Raw genomic sequence first — 23447 nt, forward strand, 5'->3', positions numbered from 1 at the left:
TGAAGTATAATAATAGAATTAAGTAACTGAAAATTAAAATTTTTTTTATATAATCTTACAAATTATTTATTCCACGAAATCAAAAACAACATTTAAAAATAAAATAAATCATACTTGTTATTTATAGTTTATATATGCGTGTTATTTTTTTTATAAATCAATTAAAATATTTAATAAAAAATTTTACAAAAGTATTTATTTTAATTAATAAAAAATTATTTAAAATTATATTTTATTATGATTGATAGTGTAATTGTAGATATATATTATCATAATTTCATTATCATCAGCAAAAATACTATAAAATATTAAAATTTCATCAAATATATATATATTTTTGTTAAATATAATTATATTTATTTAATTATAAACTAATAAATATTTTAAAATAGTAAATAAAATAACTTTATTTAATATAATAGTATTAATTATACATTTTAAGAAAAAGAAAAATAATACACCCGCAGTGTACCGGGAAACTACATGATATAAATTAATATTAAAAATACAGGGGATAAACTGAAATTAAAAAAAAAAAAAACCACGCGGCGTTTTCATTAATTTTAAATTTTTTTATAGAAACGACAACGTTTCTTGTGTAATTTTGGGTAGTAATGTGAAAAAGGTAGATAACACTAAATAAAAAGAAAAGCGAGAAAAAGACAACCTAGTCCTGACTATAAAACGTACCTCTTCGTATGTTCCGGTCTGGCGAGTTCAGTTGTTGGGGTTTTAGGGTTTTACGCTTTAACACCCGCTTGCTTCAACTCCTACTATCCTTCCCTCAAACGTCACCATGACTGCTCAGGACCATGAAGAGATCCTCGCCGCTAAATTGGAAGAACAAAAGATCGATGTAATTTCCCCCTTCACTCTCGTAGTTTCGTTTGCTCTTCTCCTTATCTTTTACATTTTAGATAGTTTACATGTTTCTTTTATGGATTTTTTCTGCGTCGAATTCGATTGTCACTTTCTTTTGGGTACTTCTGATTGGATCTGTATATTTGTTTAATTTTGAGTTAGGGTTTTGATTTTCACGAGATTGGTGTATTATTATTCTGACTACGTGTATTAGATCTAAGGGAAAAAAATGAAAATAGAAACTCCCTTGCATAGCATCGAAAGAAATACAAGGGTGAAGAAAGAGATCTAAAGTAAAATTTCATTAATGGAGTTCCTAGTTTGAGTTAGTTATAGTATGAAACGGACTTGAAGTTATTTCACGTTCAATTTTATCCGTTGATTATTTTTTCTCAAATTCAATTGTTACTCTATAGGATGTTCTGCCTGCAAGTTGTTATACTCATTTGATCTATGCTTTTGTTTGATTGGTTATTTGGAAGTTTTGCTTGATTTCATCATTGGCCTTTATATACTCATATCTTTTGATTGCACACTTGGGTGGTTTGTTTAATGATGCAATTTCTTTTTATAGCCGGATAAGCCTGTGATTGAAGATGAAAATGATTCGGAAGATGATGAGGACGAAGATGATGACAAGGATGACGATGAGGTTGAGGGTAAGTTATCTGTGAGTTGTAAACGGAGTAATTTTTTTTAAATTTTCTTGTTATCTTTCTGAATCCACATCCTCCACATCCTCCACTTCCTGGTACTTCCAATTTGTAGAGTTTATTGCCTTATAAATAGATTTTTTTCCCTGTATTCTATGTAACGGCTTGTAATTATGTGGGCAAGTCGAAGTATTGTAAGTTACAAATCATAGTATTAGGCGTTAAGGTATCATTTGATATACTTAATGTTCCTGATTCAGTAAGTCCATGATACAAAGAGCATTGGTTCTGAAGCATGAGTAGTTCATTTGTTGATCAATCCCTTATTGGTGGAGAAGTTAGGGAACAATAGAGACCTCTGTGGTGCCTTGTAAACAAATGTACTTTTTCTCCCTAGATTGTTCATCCCATTTTAAATGATGCTTGGCTTTTAATTCCACCCAATCAATGTATGCCCTTTTTGTGGGGTAATCCTTTTTCCCCTCAACTGAACCTCATATTCACTTAAAGATAATAACAAAATGGGCATGGTTGTTGGAGAGTGTTCTCTGGAATTTTACTTAATATCTTAGCCGTGATTTGGTTGTCTGTATGCCTCTGGCATGTATAACTTGACTCATACTTGATGTCAAATTTGCTTCCGACTTAAAGCTCATTGTGCTTGGATGATGTAAATGACACCTGCCCAGAGAAGACTAAGAAGAAAAGAGGGATGGAAATGGTTTACCAAAATAATTATGCTTGCTATGGAGAAGTTTCCTTGGATAACAGGGACTAATGCTTTTGGTCCTACATGATCCTGAACTATTTTGAACACGCAGAAGCATGCAATTAAGGATCCTTTAACATTTTGGCATTGAATCGTCGCATCTTTCATCTTTGTGAATTTGCAGGGCAACATGATGGAGATGCAAGTGGTAGGTCAAAGCAAAGCAGAAGTGAAAAGAAGAGTCGTAAAGCAATGTTGAAGCTTGGAATGAAACCAATCCCTGGTGTTAGCAGGGTTACTGTCAAGAAGAGCAAAAATGTTAGTGCTTAATGACATAAGATCTTCTCCTGTCATTTGCTTTATTATTTCTCTGCCCTGTTTGCTAATTAAATCTTTCCCCTCCTATAAAATCAGATTTTATTTGTCATCTCTAAACCGGATGTCTTTAAGAGCCCAACATCAGATACGTATGTAGTCTTTGGAGAGGCAAAGATTGAGGACTTGAGCTCACAACTGCAGACTCAGGCTGCGGAGCAATTCAAGGCTCCAGATCTCAGCAACGTGATCTCCAAGGCAGAGACATCTACGGTGGCCCAGGATGATGAAGAAGTAGACGAGACGGGAGTTGAGCCCAAGGATATCGAATTGGTGATGACACAAGCAGGAGTTCCGAGATCAAAGGCTGTGAAAGCACTCAAGGCTGCTGATGGAGATATCGTAACTGCAATCATGGAACTTACCAACTAAGAGAACATCTGTCTCTAATTTGTTTTGTGATGAAGTAAACAGTATTTTTAGTTATGGTTATCTGCAGAGTTTGAAGTTGCGCATCGTTTTCTTTTAGCCTCAGTCATTTCTTTTTGTTTTTTTTAAATGGGTAATTTCTGTTATTGGTTTTGCCTGTTGTACTAGTAAGACCCAGCATAAAGTGGAGCACTTGCTTTCTCTGTTATTCCAGGCTTTGGAAATTTTTATTGTGGAAGGGAGAATTCACTTGAGGTGTGTATGTTGATCGGATTCTGTTTAGGTAAACGCAAAAAATTATAATGAATTTTAAATAACGGTAGAAAAAATATGTTTAGGATATGATTACTGTTATTAATTTGTAAATTTAATAATAATCATCATTTAAATAAAATTTATTTTAAATTAAATAAAAATAATTTAAAATTAATATTTCTTTTTTTTTTTTTTAAAAAAAGGTTATCTCCATCAAATGCACAGTCGCGTGAGACACGAGCATTTTCTCTTCGCAAAAGACTAGGTAGGCCTACCAGCGCATCCACGTGGCATATAATGATTGGTTGAAAATAATATCTAACTGAGGATATGAAAAAGCAGTCCTACTCTCCCTCTTCCCCCTCTCTCGCGTTTCAGTTCCGATTTAAATGCTTTTATATGAAGAACATGAGGAGGGAAAACTAAAAGGTCTATTCAAAATCTCTCATTTTCAACAAGGAAACCAAGCAATCCTCCAGCGCACAAGCGTCTATTCTCTGCCGTCTTGAACTGTGAAAGGTGAGAATCGACCTCCATTAAAGCTGCATTACCAGTTCTTCACATGGCTACATTTAGGGCACTGTTTGGTTTTAAAGTTTAAACCAAAACGATTTCGCGATTCTATGGTTTCTTCTTTTGGTTTCTTGCTTTGCAAGGCAGAGGGGAGAATTTTTATTTCCTCTTCTGCTTAGCCTGTAGATGTTACTTCTGATTAAGCTGTATCTATGTTCTGAGCTGGAAGAAGAGGAGTTCTAGAATTCTCAGCAGAATGAAGTCTTCTAAAGAGGATGAAAAGAAGGAGGAGGAGGCGGACGAATCAGAGGACTGGTGCTTTGTCTGCAAAGACGGCGGCGACCTACTCCTCTGTGATTATCCGTGAGTTCTGTGTCTTACTATTTTTGTCAATTTCTCTATCACCGTGGGGGTTTCTTTCAATCCTCCTATTTGAGGACTCCTTTGATTCTGGACCAAGGAATTGCTGCGCGGTCATTCCATGTTTGACATTTAAAAAAAAACATGCTGTTTCTTTTACCGGTTGAGAGAAATGGGACAAAGTGATTTTTGTTTGGATCTAGACAGCTCACTTTAAATTTTCTACTACATTTTACTTTCTGCAAGTACGTTCCAGAAATGCTGTCTATTTTTCTGCTTCTACTTTTCGTTTTTTTAAGCTAAAAAATTGTTTAGATTTATTAACTTATTTTTCTTTGACTCGAAAACTTATTTGATGTATTATGAGTAAGTTGACTTTTAATTAAATAACTAAAGAATACAACTAATCATATTTCTAGTAAAAATTATCTGAATGAAGTTTAGTATCTTGACTAACTGCATTATTTAACCTGCTACCAGCTAAAAAAAGTACTAACTACTGAGAGCTTCTTCTTTTTTTGGTCCAAGGGCTTGAGCTTTTAGTAATTTTTTTACGTTTACAAACAATTTTTGGTTTGTTTTCTTGCTTGAAATATGCTTAAACTTTTTTTACCACAAAAAGAAAAGGCCAAGCATTTTTTTTGAAAAATTGTCTCCGCGGATTGATTTCACAAGGAGCACTATGCGGCTTTTTCGTACTTAACTTGAATCCAAAACTTTCTTCATTTATTTAATTTATACAAAATTGAGTAAAATTCCCTTTAAATATTTTTGCAACATGACATCCCATCTCTTAGATGCATGGAATTTTTTTTGAATTTATTATCTTCATAATTCTTCAAACTTCTCCAGCTTTCTGCTGTCCTGTTTGTTCTTTCAATCCATTGGAGTAGCTCTTTAATTAATTGTTTTTCTTCCTTTTCTACAAAACACAAATTATTTTCTGGTTGCCTGACTTTTTTCATAACTCAAATTCGATAACTTTATCTCATGAGCATATGATGTTTGGGTAGCAGTTTAACTTCAAAATTTTGTAAGTTAATGATGAACACATAGCAATCTACAAGGTTAGCTATGTCCAAGTTTTCAACCCAGCCATTAAACAGAATAACTCATAAAGAAAAGTTTTCATAATAGTGTCTGATTTTTTTCAGACAAATTTATTTTCTTGTATAAGTATTCAAAGAAATATATATCTAAAAACTGATAGTTACAGATGAAGATAATATTAGAAAATGAAAGCAGAAATTGGACATGGGTTTAGAAATATTAATTTAAAGTCCGTCCTTAGTATTATGCTTACGCACGTTAAGACATATATATCTTAAATTACAATTCATGTTCTTATAAAAATGTGTGTGGAGAAAAATTAAAATTGGAATATATTTTTATGCAAAAATGGATCCAGATATTTTTTTATTTATAATGATTTATGTATTGCCAGCATCAACTCCTAACTTAGGGTGGGAAATTTTTAGGAAGTAGGATTTGCAACAAGCCTGGCTGTTGCATTTACTTAAACATGTTATGTTGCTGTTGAATTTTTAAGTTGGGATCATCTAAAATCAGTGATGCAATTCTAACACCTTTAGTAATAGTTCTAGGTAATAACGCTGCGAAATGGACTTCTTCCACCTTGTTTTTCTTATTTCTAGAGTTCTTTACTGGTTTCAGCGGCTGCATCAAAGTTTATCATCCTGAGTGTGTGGGAAGGAAAAAATCTGTTATGAAGTCAGAAGAAAGATGGACTTGCAGTAAGCCTCTTTTTTGACATAGTAGATTGTACTTTATAATTCTGTTGCCTTCAACACAGCTCATCTGTAGATAGATCTGAGAAATAAAGTATGTGCTATTAAGCTTTGCATTGTCCTGAATATGATGCCATAGGCATGCTTTTTATTCTGAAAGCAGCTCCTTATAGGTTAAAGGGAATAGAGGTTAATTCTTAACATATTGAATGCATCTGACATTAATCTTTATTTATTAGATTGTGACTGTTATAGTATTCTCTTCCCGTTATGTGAATTCCCTGATAATCGAGAAGTATTTGGGACAGCTCCGGAATTATAAGTTCCTTTTTTCAGGTTGGCATACTTGTTCCGAATGCAACAAAACCTCAAAGTTTCTTTGCTTATGTTGCCCTACTGGCATATGTAGATTCTGCATTCGAACTGCTTCTTTTGCAATTGTCAAAGGAAACCTTGGATTTTGCTCTACTTGTTTAGAGCTTGCAATATGCATTGAAGAAAATGCTGAACTTAATACTGCCGGGGTATGTGTTATTTCTTACTTGTCACTGGCAGTAATGCTTTACAAATTACCAGCATATGATAATCCCACCTGCATAATCCTTTGAGATCTTGCAGTCAGCATCTGTTTTAAATCAGGAATCCATACTAAGTTTGACAATCTTTCTAGGGGTTTTGAAACTAATCAAAACAGGTCATTAAAAGAAGGAGCGCAAGGTCAAGGATAATGATAAAACCAGAATTCTAAACTGTCAATGATTCCATCTCAGAAGGAGTCTTCTATTTTTCTGAGATGTTTCTACTGGTGGAGGTTTCTATTGATTCCTTCTGGGATCAATGGCCATCAAAATTCAAGCATTTCCCACAAAATCCTCATGGTTTCACATTCACTTGATGAATACAGGATTCCTTGTTGACTTGAGTTCTTTTGAAGAAGAGGAGAATGATGCAGGACCGTTTAGTGGTTTTACTTATATAAGACATTTATTATATTTTAACAGGACTTTGATAGTTATTGAACTCTGTTGAAGTTTTATTTGTTAAAATCTATAGGGACATGGATGCCTCATCATTATTAAACAGACTACCTATGACAAAATTATCTAAGGTTCTGTCATCAAATAAGTGCCCAACAACTATATGATTGTGGTTTTTGAGCCACCTTTTATGATTGTGGTTATTGTCAATTCCTTTGAATATGGATTCTAATAATCTTTATTTTCTTGTCTTTCCAAATCTTATTCTTCTTGCACATCATCTTGTCAATTGAAAGTTTTTGCATTTTATTTCACTGAAATCTTTCTGCAGAAAGAGAGCTTTGTTTACTTAAATGTTAAGGAACAAAACTTGTTTGCAGTATTTAATATTTATATCATAATCATAGGCCATTTAAATCAATACTACTAATAAAAACAATGGAAAACATATTTCTGAATCTTAGCTTTTTCTGAAGCAATAAACAAAAGGTTTGTACTCTAAAGCATGTTAATTTTCAATTATGAAGGAAAAATTTATTTGAATCTCCTTACACAAGTTCTTTTTACTGGTAGTTTTTGCTATGTTGGGTTGGAGAATATTTATTTGTCTCAATGTGTATAATGCTTTTAACTTTTTCTTTGCTTTATAGGAGAAGATGGATTTAGAAGATCGTGACACGTATGAGTGCCGGTTCAAGGAATATTTGCTGATAATTATGGAAAAAGAAAACTTGACTCGCGGAGATATCTATTGCACCATGGATGCATCTGAAGAAAGTTCGAGTGAAGATGATGGTTGCAGTTCAGTTGGGTTTGCACAGGGTACCAAAGATGACATTCTCATAGTAACAAGTAGTGATTCTGATTATGTTAAAAGACGTAAGCAAACGCGCAAAAGAAAGGTGTTCACTAGGAAAGAATTTATTGGGTGGGGCTCTCGTCCTCTCATTGATTTTCTTAAATCCATTGATATAGACACAAGTAAAATGTTGACGCAATATGAAGTGGATTCGATTATATCAAAATATATTGCTGAAAAACAGCTTATTGACAAAAAAAGGAAGAATTTTATTCTTTGTGATGAAATGTTGTACTCCATTTTCAAGAAGAAGTCTTTACGTAAGAGCAAAATTTATAATCTTTTGGAAGATCATATTGCTGAAAATTTAGAGCATTCAGAAGAGTCTGAAACTGAAAGTAGTTCAGAAAACAATATTGAAATGGCTTGGCTAGCACGGAAGAAGCGGAAAGTAATCGAGTCAAAAGCAGAATCTTCAGAAAATAAGTTGGATGGAGTCCAGAAAAGCTTGTTTGTGTCCATAGTTGTTGATAATATGAAACTTGTTTACTTAAGGAAGAGCTTACTGGAGAAGCTATTATCACAGCCTGGAAATGTTGAAGATAAGGTGGTAGGAAGCTTTGTGAAACTCAAAAAGGACCCTAGAGAGAAGTTATGGAATCTTTCCTGCAAACTTGTACAAGTTAAAGGTGTGACTAGAAAGTATGGTATATTTGAGTTTATTATTTTTGTTATTTTCTAGTTTAGATTATTTTGTTTGTCAACACTATCAATGTTGCATTGTCAATTTAATCTTTATCGAACACAAACTAAAATTCAATAATTGTTTTTTCCATTTGAAACAATTTTGTTTCAATTTTTTCACCCCTTTGGTGCATGTCTTTCTAGGTATAAAGAAACTCTCAAGTGGTGAAACCAATACTGAAATTCTTCTACAAGTTAACAACATGGTATCAGATGTTGGCCTATCCTTGTTGTCAGATGATGACATCTCTGAGGTATTTAAATCATAATTTGTAGAATTGAATATTATAATTACTTCTATTGTATCAATAAACAAAATTTGATCTTTGGAATTGAATATCCTGACTCACATGATGTCTTTTAAGTGATCAATATACCGATTCCTTCTTTGTTTGATCTTATTGTTTTTCTGAAATGTTGCTGCAGATGAAAAAATCGGCATGCAATATCTTCCTAGTGATCACATGTCCAAACATATCGATCTTGTAGTTTTTGTGGATGTATTTAAAATTTCCCATTATTGCTCCATTGCTTTATCATAGTTGTTGATATGGTTTAAATTTTGATGATTTTAATTATGATGGTATTTTTGTAATTATCCTGGGGGTTAATATTATATGTATTCTGGGGATATAAAAAAAATCCTAAAAGCCTCCTTATATATAGACTTGTTAACATATGAGTGTTGTACTCTCTTTTGATCATAGTAGAATATTTTTTTTACTAGTCTTATCCATGAATATAGGCACATTATCGAACCACGTAAAATTCTATGTTATTTTCTTTTTTGCTTTTACTTTGTTTGTGATTGTGCATGTTTTAGGGATTATTTTTCCCAACAAGTGGTATCAGAGGTCAGATTTGAACTGGGTTAGGGAGAGAAAGTAGATTGGTTGTGAGAGAGAGTACCAAAAAAAATTTCGGAAATTAGCAAGAAAAAAGAAAGAAAATAGAAGCGGCCAGTTTTCCCCCTTTAAAAAATAGAAGCAGCGGCAGTAGCAACAACAACTATGATCGGTGATGGTGGTAGCGAACCAGACCTATTCGAATCGCTCCGTACGCGCGACTGCTCCTCTCGCAACTAGGCGGAAGAAACCGGTCCGTGTGCGCGGCTTGCTAAAAGATCGCGGTTGGTCAGAAACAAAACGCGCAATCGGGGCTTTCATCATTTGATCTATGCGATTGAAGGGGAAGGAAGAGTTTTTTGGCCTTGTCTGTGCATGAAACCAGAAGAGCTGGAGAGAGAAAGCACGATGAAAGTTCGTCGGAAAAGAACCCGACGGCCGAATTGCGTAATTTCATGGATTGACGATGTTTTTCAGCGCGTTTTCACCATATCCGTGCCGAATCCAACAAGTCGCACGGTTCTTTTTTTTTTTTTTTTGGTGATTTCTAGCAGCGGCGAACAACAATCAGCGGTGGCGCGTGATAGCTCTGGTGGCCGCCCATATGACAGTGCGTGTGACGGCGCGTGGAGGCGTGTGGAAGCGCGTGCAATGCTCCATTGGTTGCGTGCAATAGTTTTTTATGCAGCGGTGACTCCTTGTTAATCATTTTTTATTTTTCTTATGGTATTATTTCTTTCTATTTGTTTGTTTTTTTGGTGCACAGTTTAGACATGCACAAAGTATAAGGTAAAATTTGATGGTAAAATAAGTTTCAGTTTATGAAAAATTAGAATGAAATCATCACTAGTACTACAAGGTTTGTGTAAGGCAATTGAAGAAAGATTTCCAGATGGAATGAGAGAGCTAGAGAAAGCAGATTTACAAGATAGAGCCTTATGTGTGATTTCCATGAGTGTAACTGATAAATTATGCAGGAAATTTTTGAGAAAGTTTTCTTTTTATCTGTGTGGAGGAAATTAGAAGAATTATATTTTGCAAAATCTCTGACGAACCGCCTTTATCTAAAGAAAAGGGTATACAATCTGAAAATCAATGAAGGTACGCCCATTCAACAACATCTTGATATATTTAATTTTATCATTATGGACTTGAACAATAATGAAGATCAGACCCTAATCGTATTGTGTTCGCTACCACCATCATATGAGACTTTTATTGACACTCTGTTGTACGTAAAGGACAATATTTCACAGAATGATGCTAGTAATGTATTAAAATCAAAGAAGTTGAAAAAGAGTTTCCTAGAGTATAAAACAGAAGGAGAGAGTTTGATAAATAGGGGAAGAATACAAGGAAGAAATAAATCAAGGGATAGATCAAAATCTAGAGTAGGCAAACTGTTATGAATGTGGGGAGTAGAGCCACTTTAAGAGAGATTGTCTCAAGTTGAAAGAGAAAAAAAGAAAGAAGTAAGAGAACTCTACTGATTTAGTTGATGACAACAATTTCAATGATAGTGATAGCAGTAGTACTGGAGAAGTTTTATCTGTACGTTTTGATAATGGAAAGAATTCTTGAATTATTGATATTGGTGCTACATTCCATATGTGTCCACACAAGCACTAGTTTGCTACATACAAACAAATGAATGGTACTGTGTATATGGACAATAATGGTCCATTGATTGTAAACGGAATTAGTGACATGAGATTAAGAAGGTTTGATGTAGCTATCAAAATCATCGAGTGTTTGCATGTTCCTTAATGAAGATGAACTTGATTTCTCTTTTTACTATGGATTATCAAGGATACAAGTTTCATGCAGAGAATGGTATTCTTAAAGTGTGCAACGGCTCAATGGTATTCTTAAAGTGTGCAAGGGCTCAATGTATTCATGAAAGACAGTTTGAAATCTAGATTATATACTTTTTAGAGCAATACAGTTTTAGAGAAAGCTGTTGTAGCATAAGAGAACAGTAACTAAAATCATATTAAGTTGTGCAATATGTGTTTAGATCATATGAGTAACAAGAGACTTTCTGTGTTAGTCAGACGGAATTTATTGAATGATTATAAAGAAAAAGTTATGAATTTCTGTAAATATTGTGTGTTTGGAAAACAAAACAGAGCAAAGTTCAACAAGCAAGCAACGCACAAGATCAATGATAAGTTGGACTACAATTATTCTGACTTATGGAGTCCATATAAAACTCCCTCAAAAAATGGTGCCAAATATTTTATGACTCTTATTAATGATTATTCTTGGATGGTTTGGGTATACTCTATGAAGTTTAAGGAAGATGCATTTTCAACTTTTGTCAAATGGAAGACCATGATTAAGAAGAAGACAGAGAGAAAGATCAAGTGTCTTAAGATTGATAATGAGTTGAAATTTTACAATCATATATTTGATGACTTCTGTAATACAGAAGGAGTAATGAGACACCGCACTTGTGTTGGGATATTGCAACATAATGGTATTGTAGAACGCATGAATAAAACGCTTTGTGATAAAACACGGAGTATGTTGTCTCATTCAGGCTTGAGACATGAATTTTGGGTAGAAGCTATGAATACCTCTTGTTTCTTAGTTAATAGATTTCCATCATGGTCTGGTTTACCTGCTGATTACTCTTAGTTGAAAGTGCTTAGTTGCGCTGCTTATGCTCATGTAAGAAGTGGTCAATTTGAGTCGAGGGCAAAGAAATGCATGTTTCTAGAGTATGCTTCTGGAGTGAAAGATTACAGGTTGTGGTGTAGTGATTTAAAGTTTTCAGGGTTTATTATCAGTAAAGATGTGATATTTAATGAGTCTGCTTCATTAAACAATTAGAAAGATAATATAATACCAGAATCAGATCTCGGTATTGGAGAACAAGTGGAGGTAGAGGTTGAGATTCTAGCAATTCAGTCAAACAACAGTCTTGTAGCATCGCAACAAACAGGGAGAGAAGACAGATTAGACTACCGCGAAGGTATAAAAATCTGGTTGCATATGTCTTAACAATTGCAGAGACAATTGTTTTACAGGAAGGTGGAAGTTATAGGGAAGCTATTTCTAGTTCAGATGCAAATCAATGGATTAGTGCTATGGGTGTAGAAATTGAGTTACTTTACAAGAATCAGATTTGGGAACTCGGGTCATTGCTAAAGGGATAGAAGGTAGTAGGCTGTAAATAAATTTTCAAGGAGAAGGAAGGCACTCCGGGGGCAGAAACGCCTCGATACAGAGCTCGATTGGTAGCTAAAGGTTTTACTCAACTAGTAAGAATGGACTTTAAAGAAGTGTTTGAAGAGTTTTGTGAATGGAGAATTTTGTGAAAGAATTCTCCCTTGTTTTTCTCTTATTAATTTCAGGCACCAAATGGTGCCATTTATAGAAGAAAAAGGAGGCATCTTTTCAGGAAAGTCAGGAATGTGTGATAACAGATTTCTGTTGTTACCATGCCACCTCACTTTCTAGAAGAATGACATCTCACCTATTAGGAATATTCCACTATGTGTAACAGAATGGAGAATAAGAAGTATCTAATTTATTACAACATTTTCTAGATTTTCCCTCAATCTAGTTTACATATATATATTGAGTAAACTTAGATTGGATACAATATTATCAAATATCTATTTTGGTAGTTCCTTTGTTAAGATATTAGCAACTTGTCGATTTGAAGGGATGTGCATAAGAGCTATGGTTTCATCTTCAATCTTTTTTTTGATGGAATGTCGATCTTTCTCTACATGTTTGGTCATGTCATGGTGTACTGGGTTTTTGGCCATGCTGATTGTTGATTGATTGTTACACCACACTTTCATATAAGTATCAATATATATTTTTAATTCTATTAGTATTTTTGTCAACCACATCCCTTCACAAATTCCATGTGCAAGTGCTCGAAATTTAGATTTTGCGCTGCTACGAGATACTACCAATTGCTTCTTACTACGCCATGTGACCAGATTTCCCCACACATATGTGTAGTAGCCAGAAGTGGATCTTCTGTCGGTTATTGATCCTGCACAATCAACGTCAGTAAAGACTTCAATATCCCTATTTATTTTCTTTTGAAAAATTAGCCATTGACCCAGTGTCCTTTTTAGGTATCTCAAAATTCTATACACGGCCTTCATATGTATTTCTGACGGTTAATTCATGAATTGGCTTACTGCACTGACTACAAAACTGATGTCTGGTCTTGGGTGTACCAGATATATTAGTTTCCCGACCAGTTTTTGATACCTCTCTTTGTCAACAGTTTTCTCACATTCTGTAGATCCCAGTTTCATTGTTGGATCCATAGACGTATTTGTAGGTTTACAACCAAACATACCTGTTTCCTTCAGAAGATCCAGAACATATTTTCGTTGTGATACGGAAATTCCTTTCTTAGACGGAGCAATTTCTTACCTAGGAAGTACTTGAGAATTCCAAAATCTTTAATTTCAAATTTCTTGGCTAAAAACTCTGCAGGTAGTGTACACTCAGTTTCTGCTACAAGTTTTGGTTCAAGATTAAGCTCTAGAGGAGGTGAATTTTGTGGGTAGATGGAAGGTATGTTGACATCCCACACTTGGTATTCATGAGTAGAATGCTCCCCCTGAATATCAATAGTGGGATAAAAAGGCTGGTTCTCAAAGAAAGTGACATCCATTGTATTATAAAATCGTCGTGTATCCGGAAAAAAAAAACATTTGTATCATTTTTTATTTAACGAGTATCCAACAAAGTCGTTCTTGGGTCAAGTTTCCCTCGAAGATATGAGTGGATATAAATAAAGGTAGAACACCCAAAAACTTTAAGTGGCAGTGAGTGTAAGATATGTGAATCAGGAAAGTTTTGAGAGAGAAGATCATAAGGTGTTTAAAAATGCAAAATACGGGAAGACATTCGGTTTATCAGATAAGTCGCAGTGAGTATTGCCTCTCCCCAAAGAAACTTAGGAACATGGGTAGTGAACATAATGGATTTGATGACTTCAAGGATATGTCTGTTTTTTCGTTCGGCTATGTCATTTTGCTGAGGGGTGTATACACAAAAATTTTGGTGAATAATGCCATGTTCCTCAAAGTATTTCTCAAGAGTGGTTTTAAAATATTCACAGGCATTATCAGTTTTAAGTACCTATATAGTGGAATGAAACTGAGTTTGGATAGTATTAAATCTTTTGAAAATGACTCCTATTTCAGATTTTTCTTTCATTAGGAAGATCCAAATGATTCTAGTGTGATCATCAATAAAGGATATAAACTACTTATTTTCGGATATATTTGTAACCCTGAAAGGTTCTCAAACATCACTATGAATTAATACAAACGGTTTGGAAGGCTTATATGGCAAACTTGCAAAAGAGTTTCGACTATGTTTAGAGATCTAACATACTTCACATTGAAACAAAAGTGAATTTTTATTCTTAAACAACAAGGAAAACATCTTTTGTAAATACAAAAAGTTTGGATGATCTAAGCGATAATGCCATAATATGATATCATAATCACTATTTGATTGACTCTTAGGAACAGAGTTTGTACATACTGCCGTTCGAGCTTGTCTTCCAGAAGGGTCTGTTTGAAGGAGATACAAGCCTGAGTGCATCCTAACATTGCCAATCGTGCTCCCCGATTCCAAGTCCTGAAATTCACACATTTTTGAACCAAATTTAGCAATATAGTTTAGATGACCAGAAAGTTTACTAACTGATAGTAAATTACAGTCAAATTTTGGTACATAAAGTACTGAATGAAGGGTCAACTGTGGTGTTAAAACAATAGAACCAGTTCCAGCCACTCTGGAGATTGACCCGTTTGCAATTTTAATTGTGAAATCTTCATATAATTTTATGTAGTTCTGAAATGGGGATACATTACCCGTCATATGGTCTGATGCTTCCGAATCAACCACCTCTGTGTCTTGTTTTGAAGGACATGCTGTCAAACCAATTGTTGTTTTACCTTTTTGTGCCACTGAAGCATGCACGGGCTGAGCAGATAAATAATTCTGCTTGAATAATTGTTGAAGGACCTCCATTTGTACAGCATTGAACGGACTGCTTTCTGCAACATTTTCTTCAACAGTGGAAACTACAATATTTCCTTGACGGTTTCCATTGCTTTCTGTTCTTGCGGCCTTATTCTCGCTGGGTTTCCTGTGCAACTTCCAACATTTTCGCGGACATGATCGAGTCTCCTGCAGTGATCGCAGTACGGCCTTCCCTTCTTTCCACGAGAATTAGACCGCGGTCTAACAGAGGCACTTTCGGCAGAGTAGATAGGCTGAGTTTCTCACATCATCACCCGCCTCCTGCTTTCTTCTCTCCAAATTTCCGCGAATGCTTATCGGATGTTGGGTAGTGGTTTCATTCTCAGCACCCGTCTACGAATCTTATCCAGATTTTTGTTGAGTCCCATGAAGAATTTGAAGATTCTTTTTTGCTCAACAAAGAGTCTAAATGTCCGAGGATCATTTGGATAACTCCATTGATGCTCCTTGAAGGTATCCAGTTGCTGCCTGATTCGGGTTAGTAAATTAAAGTACTGAGTAATAGAAAGCTCACCCTCACGCAGCTCATGGAGAGTCAACTCCACCTCGAAGACGGCGGAGACGTTATCTTTGCTGGAGTACGATTTGCGATCCGCTTCCCAGATTTCATTCACTGTTTCATATAGCATGAAGTTCTCACCAATGTCGGGCACCATTGAGTTAGTAAGCCACGACATTACCATGTTATTCTCTATTTTCTAGATGCAGAAATTTGGGTTGCTGGTTTCGGGAGGGATAGTTTCACCTGTGAGGTAATCGCCGCGGCCCTTGCCACGAATAAACAGTAAGACAGAGGTTGACCATTGAAGGTAATTTTGTCCGTTCAGTTTGTGCCCCGTGATGAACAATGATGCCTGCTCAACTAGGCTGTGGTTTGGAGTTGCGGGGAGGTAGGGACCCTTTAGAGACTTCGGGAGGAGAGGAATTGAGCTCGCTTGTGGCCATTTGAATTCTAGCTCAGTTGAAGAAAGCTCTCGGATCAGTCTCTGATACCATGAAGAGTTTTGTGGGAGATTTTTGTGAAAGAATTCCCTTGTTTTTCTCTTATTAATTTCAAGCACCAAAGGGTGCCATTTATCGAAGAAAAAGGAGATATCTTTTCAGAAATGTGAGGAAGGTGTGGTAACAGATTTCTGTTGTTCCCATGCCACCTCACTTATTAGAAATATTCCATTATGTGTAACAGAATGGAGAATAAGAAGTACCTAATTTATTACAACATTTTCTACAGTATTCTTTCCAGTTATGAAACACAGTTCTATCAGAGTCTTACTTGTTATGGTTGCTCTTCATAATTTAGAGTTGGAGCAGTTTAGATGTAAAAACTGTATTTCTACATGGTGAATTGGAGGAATAGACCTATATGAGTCAGCCCGAGGGATTTGTTTGTCTATTTAAGAAATCTTTGTATGATTTAAAACAGTCGCTTACACAATGGTATAAGAGATTTGATACATTCATGAGACAGAATGACTTCATTCATAGTGCTTATGACAGTTGTATGTATCAAAAGAAACTGTTAGATGATTCTACTATTTATTTGCTATTATATGTAGATGACATGCTTATTTATGCCAAAGACATATCACAGATTGATACTTTAAAATGACAGTTGGGTGAAGAGTTTGAGATGAAAGATTTGAGTACTGCAAGAAAGAAACTGGGAATGGAGATTATTAGGGATAGAAGTGTTGGAAAACTTTTCTTATCTTAGTAATCATATGTCGAGAAGGTACTGCAACGTTTCAATATGAGCAACGAAAAGCCCGTAACTGTTCCAATTAGTACTCACTTCAAGTTATCTGCACACATATCACCGAAGACAGATGAAGACATGGAGTATATGTCCAGTGTTCTATACTCAAATGCTGTAGGTAGCATTATGTATGTTATGGTTTGCACTCGTCCTGATATTTCACTTGTAGTTTTTGTAGTGAGTAGATACATGGCATATCCTGAGAAATAACATTGGCAGACAGTGAAATGGATTCTAAGGTACTTAAAGAGTACATTAGATATGGATATGATGTTTGACAAAACCAAGATGAATGACTCAGTTTTAGGTTATGTGGATTCAGATTTTGCAGGGGATTTAGATAAGAGGAGATCTCTGACAGATTATCTATTTACTCTATCCAGAAGTGTTATTAGTTAGAAGGCAACGTTGCAAGCTACAATGGCCTTGTCTACCACAGAGGCTGAATATATGTCTTTAACAGAAGCAGTAAAAGAGGTTATTTGGCTACAGGGTTTGGTGAGTGATCTTGGGTTAACACAGAAAAAGTTGACAGTATTTTGTAACAGTCAAAGTTTCATACATCTCACCAAGAACCTGATGTAACATGAGCAAATAAAATATATTGATATCAGATATCACTTCATCCAATACATTGTATTATAGAGTATCATTGTTGTGCAAAAGGTATTTACACAGGAGAATCTTGCGGATATGATGACCAAAGCAATCCTAGTTAGCAAGTTTAAACATTGCCAAGGGGAAGGTCATTTCCTTTTATGTTGAAGAGAATTTAAGCCAAGGGAAAGATTTGTTGATATGACTTAAATTTTGATGATTTTAATTATGAGAGTATTTTTGTAATCATCATAGGAGTTAGTATTATGTGTATTATGAGAATATAACAAAAAACTCTAAAAGCTTTCTTATATATCAGTTGGCTAACCTGTACATGTTGTACTCTCTTTTGATCATAGTAGAATATTTTTTTTTGTTGGTTTTACCCGTGAGTGTAGGCGTACTAGCGAATGACATAAAATCCTGTGTTATTTTCTTTTTTGCTTTTACTTTGTGATTGTGCATGCTTCAGGAATTTCTTTTCCCAACAATAGTCTTTTTTCTCAGTATTGCTTTGAAAGAGCTTATCTGTTCTTGGCTTCGTGGGCATTTATACTTTTTGGGTATAAGACTTCTTCATAAGGAATAACTTCCGTTCATGCATATTGTTTGTTCTTCACTCAAATTATTAGTTTCTTATTTATTTTATTGAGATAGCAAAATATTTATAAAAGATCTTTATGAAGTTTACTTTTTTAATTTCTTTTTCAGTCTTTTAGTTTTAAACTAATAAAAATGTTCTTGAAAATAACAAAAAAATTTGTTTTCAAACTTAAAAGGAAAGAAACAATTTGAGATGGAGATGCAATATGAATGGTATATGACAAACCTTTTGATTGAAAATTTTATCGTATTTTTTTGTTTGTGACTATAGTGGTTTTTACAGGAAGAATGTGAGGGATTGCGGCAACAAGTGAAAAATGGTCTGCTTGAAAAACCAACTGTTGTAAGTTCTCTCAATTTTGCTATTACATTTGAAAGTTAATACATGTAATTCTAGTGATATTGCCCACTTATTCAAGCCTGAAAAAGAAAACAAACATTTTCTAAAAGGAAAAAAAAAAAGAACCCAAATAAAGAAAATATGGTCATAGAATCTGTAAAAGATCTGGAAAAATTTTATCCCTTGTTTCTATGTAAAGGTCACTGTGGAAATTATTCTGTCAAGATTGCTGTCATATAGGGGATAAAGGAATTTTCTAGTTGAAGCGTAGGCTGCTTGACGGATGAAGCTATCAACTTTGTCTACTTCTGCAGTAGTTCTTGCTTAAGAATATTTTGCACTTTAGACCTAGAAAAACTATATTTTTATCTTGTTGTATGCATGAATTAGATAATTAAATATATAATTTTTATTTATATATATAATATTTATCATTACAAGTATAATAATAAAATAATTGATAAAAATTAATAATAATGTGTACAAAAAATATCATGCAGAAAGGTAAATTCTAGACCTAAGTTTACTCCGTAGTTTGAGAACAAACCGTATGTAAGAGGCTTAAACTTTAATTCAAAATAAGTTAGATTTATAAAATAAGCTAGGATTCTTCATTTTTTACAAGGAAAAAAAAAAAGAAGGCTTCATTTATTGGTCTTTTAACTTTGCCTTTTACATTTCAAAAACACTTCTACAATCAAACAGGTAAAATTGAAAGTGTTTTTGGCAAAAATCGAAGTTGAGATTTGTTTTTGACTGGTTTAAATAGAAAAACTATCTTTTGTAGTTTAGATAATGACTTTTAAATACATCCACAAAAACTTCAAACGCAAACTAAACAACTACAATGGGAAATAAAATCTTACCAAACATATAGTTTTGTTTTATTAAATTGACAACACTTTTGGTAGTTATTTCTACTAAATATCAAACAACTTTTTAACTAAAATAATTTTTAGTAAATAATTATTTAACAATATTTTAGAACTTAATACAAGTTATAGAGTCATGAAATATATTGACATGATACTAAAGGGATGCAACCCAAAGAAAAAAACAACTTTATAAATCTAGCAAAGTTTTAACAAGATCTCTAAATCTTGAGCGTAACTAAGAGGATGATCCATAATAAAAAAAAATGATAGTAAAAGGTCTCCACATATAACTCACAAGGTAGGCAAAGCCGCAAAGGGATTAGGTCTTCTTATGATGCTTATCACCTCTGATGCGTCTATAAGCCCAAATCTCTATTGTCCAAAGACCTGGCTAATTCCTAAAAGACCATACACAATACTCAAGAGCCAAAAAGAAAGGGGCCAACAAAGGTGTTAGATGATTCAGTTGATCTCTTGCAAAAATAATATCTGCTCACTAGGATTTTTTCATTTTTTTCTCATGTTGTCTAGTAAGATTATCTGACTTGCTGCTTGCCAAGAAAAATAAAAATTTAAGGGAGGTGTTAAGCTTCCAAATATACTTAGAGGTGAAATTCTTTTTGTTCATAGCAATGCTCGCCAAATGGAAGTAAAGAAATTTCACTGAGAAAAACATTAGATCCCAGCTTCCAAATCAACTTATCTAAATCATCACATGGACATCTAAAATGGTAGGAAAACAGAAGGAGATTAACATATTTATTCACCTCCCAATCATTGAGGTTCTTGATTAGGTCAACTTCTCGAAGTCATATACTGAAACTGAGTTTTTATTTCCATTATATGTTAATATTCAAATAAGGCAAGCTCTATCCTCAAAATCCACATGGTTATGTCATATGGGGTCCTCTCATGTAGGAATTCCGTGCAAACTTTAAATTCTTTGAAATGCTAGAGTCAAATAATTCGCTGTGACTGAAGAAAATATGTCTCATTTCCCCCTCAAATAAATATAAATGAAGTTTAGGAAGACTGTACTAGTAAAGAGTTCTCTAGCAACTGATATTTCAATTTGACCATAAGATGGATAAACATTTTGAATTGCAAGATGCTTTATCTTTTTCAAAAAAGAAATCTATTCTTTGATAATCATTATTTTTCTAATTAGTAGTAATCTGGGTTTCAACCATGTTTTTCTTGGCAGGTTGAGTTTGAGCAGAAGGCCAGAAGTCTACATGAAGATATAATGAAGCATGTTCGTATTCCTAAAGTTGATACTCTCATTAGCTTTGCTCATAATGTTTGTAAATCTATGCATGCATTATTCACATGTATGTGTCTGCCCGTGCAAATGCTTATGACTGTATGGTTCTGCTGACCTGCAGCCAGGTTCCCCAACATTTTCAAAATAGTAGTAATAATAATAACTGACAAGATAATCGTGATTGTACATAAATTCTCTTTCTGAAAAACTGCACATAAATTCCTATCAAAGTGCTTTTCTTTCCACTAATGGTCCAGCATAATGCAGTTAAGCTATTGATACTTCATGTAATTAATCTCATGCATAAATATGTACTTTCCAGATTTACAGTAAATACTTGTTATCTATTTTTGTGATCATTGCTTGTATGGAAATGTTTTCACTAGTGGATTGAGATGGAGCTTGTCAGACTGCAGAAACTTGTGGATTTTGCTAACATCAAGGGATGGAGAAGAGAATATCCTTTTGGGACACAGACTTTATAACACAACCTGATTCTTTGGTGTTTCCTCTATAAGAAAGCAATTGCCAAAATGCTTTTGACCCCATCCAGTACCACATTTTCATTTTTCGTTTTGAATCTTAAATTTGAGATTCAAGCTATTGATATTTGGTATGCCATGTCGAAAATTTTTCTGGAAATAATGCTGCAATTTGCCTTTGAACTGTTTATACAGACATCAGCATTCGTGTCACCAGGTCTGCTATTTCCATAAATATAAACCTTAACATGATTTTTTTGCCAAGGTTGATGAGTATTTGGAACAAAGAGAACTGCTCAAAAAGCCGGAAGAGCAGGAGCGGTTGCTGAAGAAGTTGCCAACGATCATTTCCGAGGATCTCACACAAAGCGATCAGGATTCCAAAAACAAACTAGAAGTGAATGAGGGAGGGTAAGGGTGTTTTGTTGATACAAATTGGTCTGTTGAAACTGGAGATTTTTGTCTGCAGCTCTTTTGTAGTTAATTATATAGGCAGTATTATAGAAGTCATGGCATCCACTAGGAGTCTTTGGCTAGTGTTAGAACAAGTGTGGAAAATCTCATATTCAACAAGTATGTGCTCAAATTCTTTAGAATTGCAACTTATACTTGCATTGCTAATGTTTTGGATAGTCCATGTAAATTATTCTTCTGGATAGCTTTGTTTCTATATTTGGATATTTGAAGCTTGAATCTGGTGATCACAAAATGAAGATTTTAGTCGTGAACTGACTTCATAGTGCTATAGTTGGGTACTTTCCGATTGCTATGCCCTTTGTTGTAGCTAATTCTACACCATGCCCCATTGCTTAGCTTCTAGTTTTATGTGAATTTTGTCGTTTATCCTGTTAAATAATATTTTATTATTTTTTTTGTTGATGATGCATTTTCCATTGTGAATAACTCTGCAGCCTCCCATTTAGTATTACTTCTGTCCAATCTTTGATGTTAATATACAAGCTCCTTAGTGTATTGTTCTTAAATTTTGATGTTATAATTGTTTTGTTTCGTCGGATAGATGCCAAAGAATTAAAAAAAAGAAAATTTGTTGTAAATCACCAAGAGCCTTTTGCTCAAGTGGTAGAAGTTCTCTTTTGTAGGCAAAATGTCTTGAGTTCTCTATACAGTCGTGCTAAAGAATTGTAACCCTTGATGAAAAAAAAATTAAGATTATTGTAAATGGACGGACTTCAGTGATGAACTATGTTATGACCTTTCAAATTTTTTATTAATTATATATTATTATTCACATTCCTCCAAAATGTTTTCTTATTCTTTATTATTTGAATTTACAACTCTTCTACTTGTATTTGGGTTAATTTTCATTTAATTGTTAGTCAATTTTTAATATAAATTTCATATCATTTTAATATGAATAAATATAGTGATTATTATTTTTTGTTATATTAGTTTTATCTTAAATTTCTTGATGGTGATAATTTAGTTTATATTTTCTATAGTGCGTTTCAAATTTCTATAATTAGAAGATTCAAAATTGATTAGTATGTCCTAATTGTGAATGTTCAAATAAAAATTATTACTAGAAATAAGGTGAGGGTTGAATCAAATGATAACTTAAATGCATAATTTGTGTTCTAATTATGAATATATAAATATGAGAATCATTATTAGAAATTAAATTAGAGTTAAACTCTATAGTGTTAGTGCATTACATATTTCTTGAAAATTTATGTGGCTTTGGAAGAAAATTTGTTTGAAATATGCATTTGGAACTTCATTTCAAAATTTTATATATTGAGTTATTTAGTTGTAGTTTATTGTTTTATTGAGAAACCTTTTTGAATTTTAAGAATATTGAAAAGGCTATATACGTTCACAATAAAATTAGCTTTTAAAAAAAAAAGAGCTTATAGGTATTTTAATGAAATTTAGTTATTTTAAAAGTTCACATAATTTTTTATTCCAAACTTTTTTTACCAAGCCCTAAATTCTAAAATTGCAAAAACCCTAAATTCATATAACCTTAAAACATTTCAAATTTCTTCAATTGTGAACTTAAAAATCCATACAATCCTTAAATCTTGTCTTTTTGACCAAGCCATTGCAAAAATGCACTCAAATAAAAAATTAAGGCACATTTAAATAATAATAACAACAACAATAATAATAAAAAGTTAAGAGCTTTTAAATATTTATCATTTGGAGCTATAGCTTACATTTTACTAAAGTTATATGAGTATTTCAACTCTATCACATTAATTTTGAAGATAATTATGTGAATGTGGTAAATTATGGAGATTTGAATATAAAATTTTAATTCATTGA

The 23447-nt window shown here is 33.6% G+C and overlaps 2 protein-coding genes across 11 annotated transcripts; both read left to right on the forward strand.

Annotated features, from left to right (window-relative positions):
- Positions 1-692: 692 nt before the first annotated feature.
- Positions 693-3175, forward strand: LOC110817183 (Nascent polypeptide-associated complex (NAC), alpha subunit family protein). The gene is made up of 4 exons (XM_022045614.2): positions 693-856; positions 1436-1520; positions 2408-2541; positions 2638-3175. The coding sequence occupies exons 1-4, from the start codon at positions 797-799 to the stop codon at positions 2968-2970; spliced, it is 612 nt and encodes a 203-aa protein (XP_021901306.1). The 5' UTR covers positions 693-796; the 3' UTR covers positions 2971-3175.
- LOC110817150 (zinc ion binding / DNA binding protein) lies at positions 3088-21904 on the forward strand. Of its 10 annotated transcripts, XM_088208747.1 has the most exons (12): positions 3088-3222; positions 3426-3487; positions 3601-3741; positions 3965-4098; positions 5770-5849; positions 6180-6367; positions 7471-8308; positions 8508-8617; positions 18484-18543; positions 20620-20685; positions 21066-21135; positions 21425-21904. In XM_088208747.1, the coding sequence occupies exons 4-12, from the start codon at positions 3992-3994 to the stop codon at positions 21574-21576; spliced, it is 1671 nt and encodes a 556-aa protein (XP_088064873.1). In that variant the 5' UTR covers positions 3088-3222; positions 3426-3487; positions 3601-3741; positions 3965-3991; the 3' UTR covers positions 21577-21904. The 10 variants fall into 10 exon arrangements, with proteins under 10 accessions (XP_088064873.1, XP_088064875.1, XP_088064874.1 ...); XM_088208749.1 differs by lacking the exons at positions 3088-3222; positions 3426-3487 and having other exon boundaries at positions 3565-3741; positions 3883-4098; XM_088208748.1 differs by lacking the exons at positions 3088-3222; positions 3426-3487 and having other exon boundaries at positions 3565-3741; positions 3915-4098.
- The last annotated feature ends 1543 nt before the right edge of the window (positions 21905-23447 follow it).

Source organism: Carica papaya, chromosome 8, assembly GCF_054855325.1.
Source record: "Carica papaya isolate Zhongbai chromosome 8, ASM5485532v1, whole genome shotgun sequence".
NCBI classification, from domain to species: Eukaryota; Viridiplantae; Streptophyta; class Magnoliopsida; order Brassicales; family Caricaceae; genus Carica; species Carica papaya.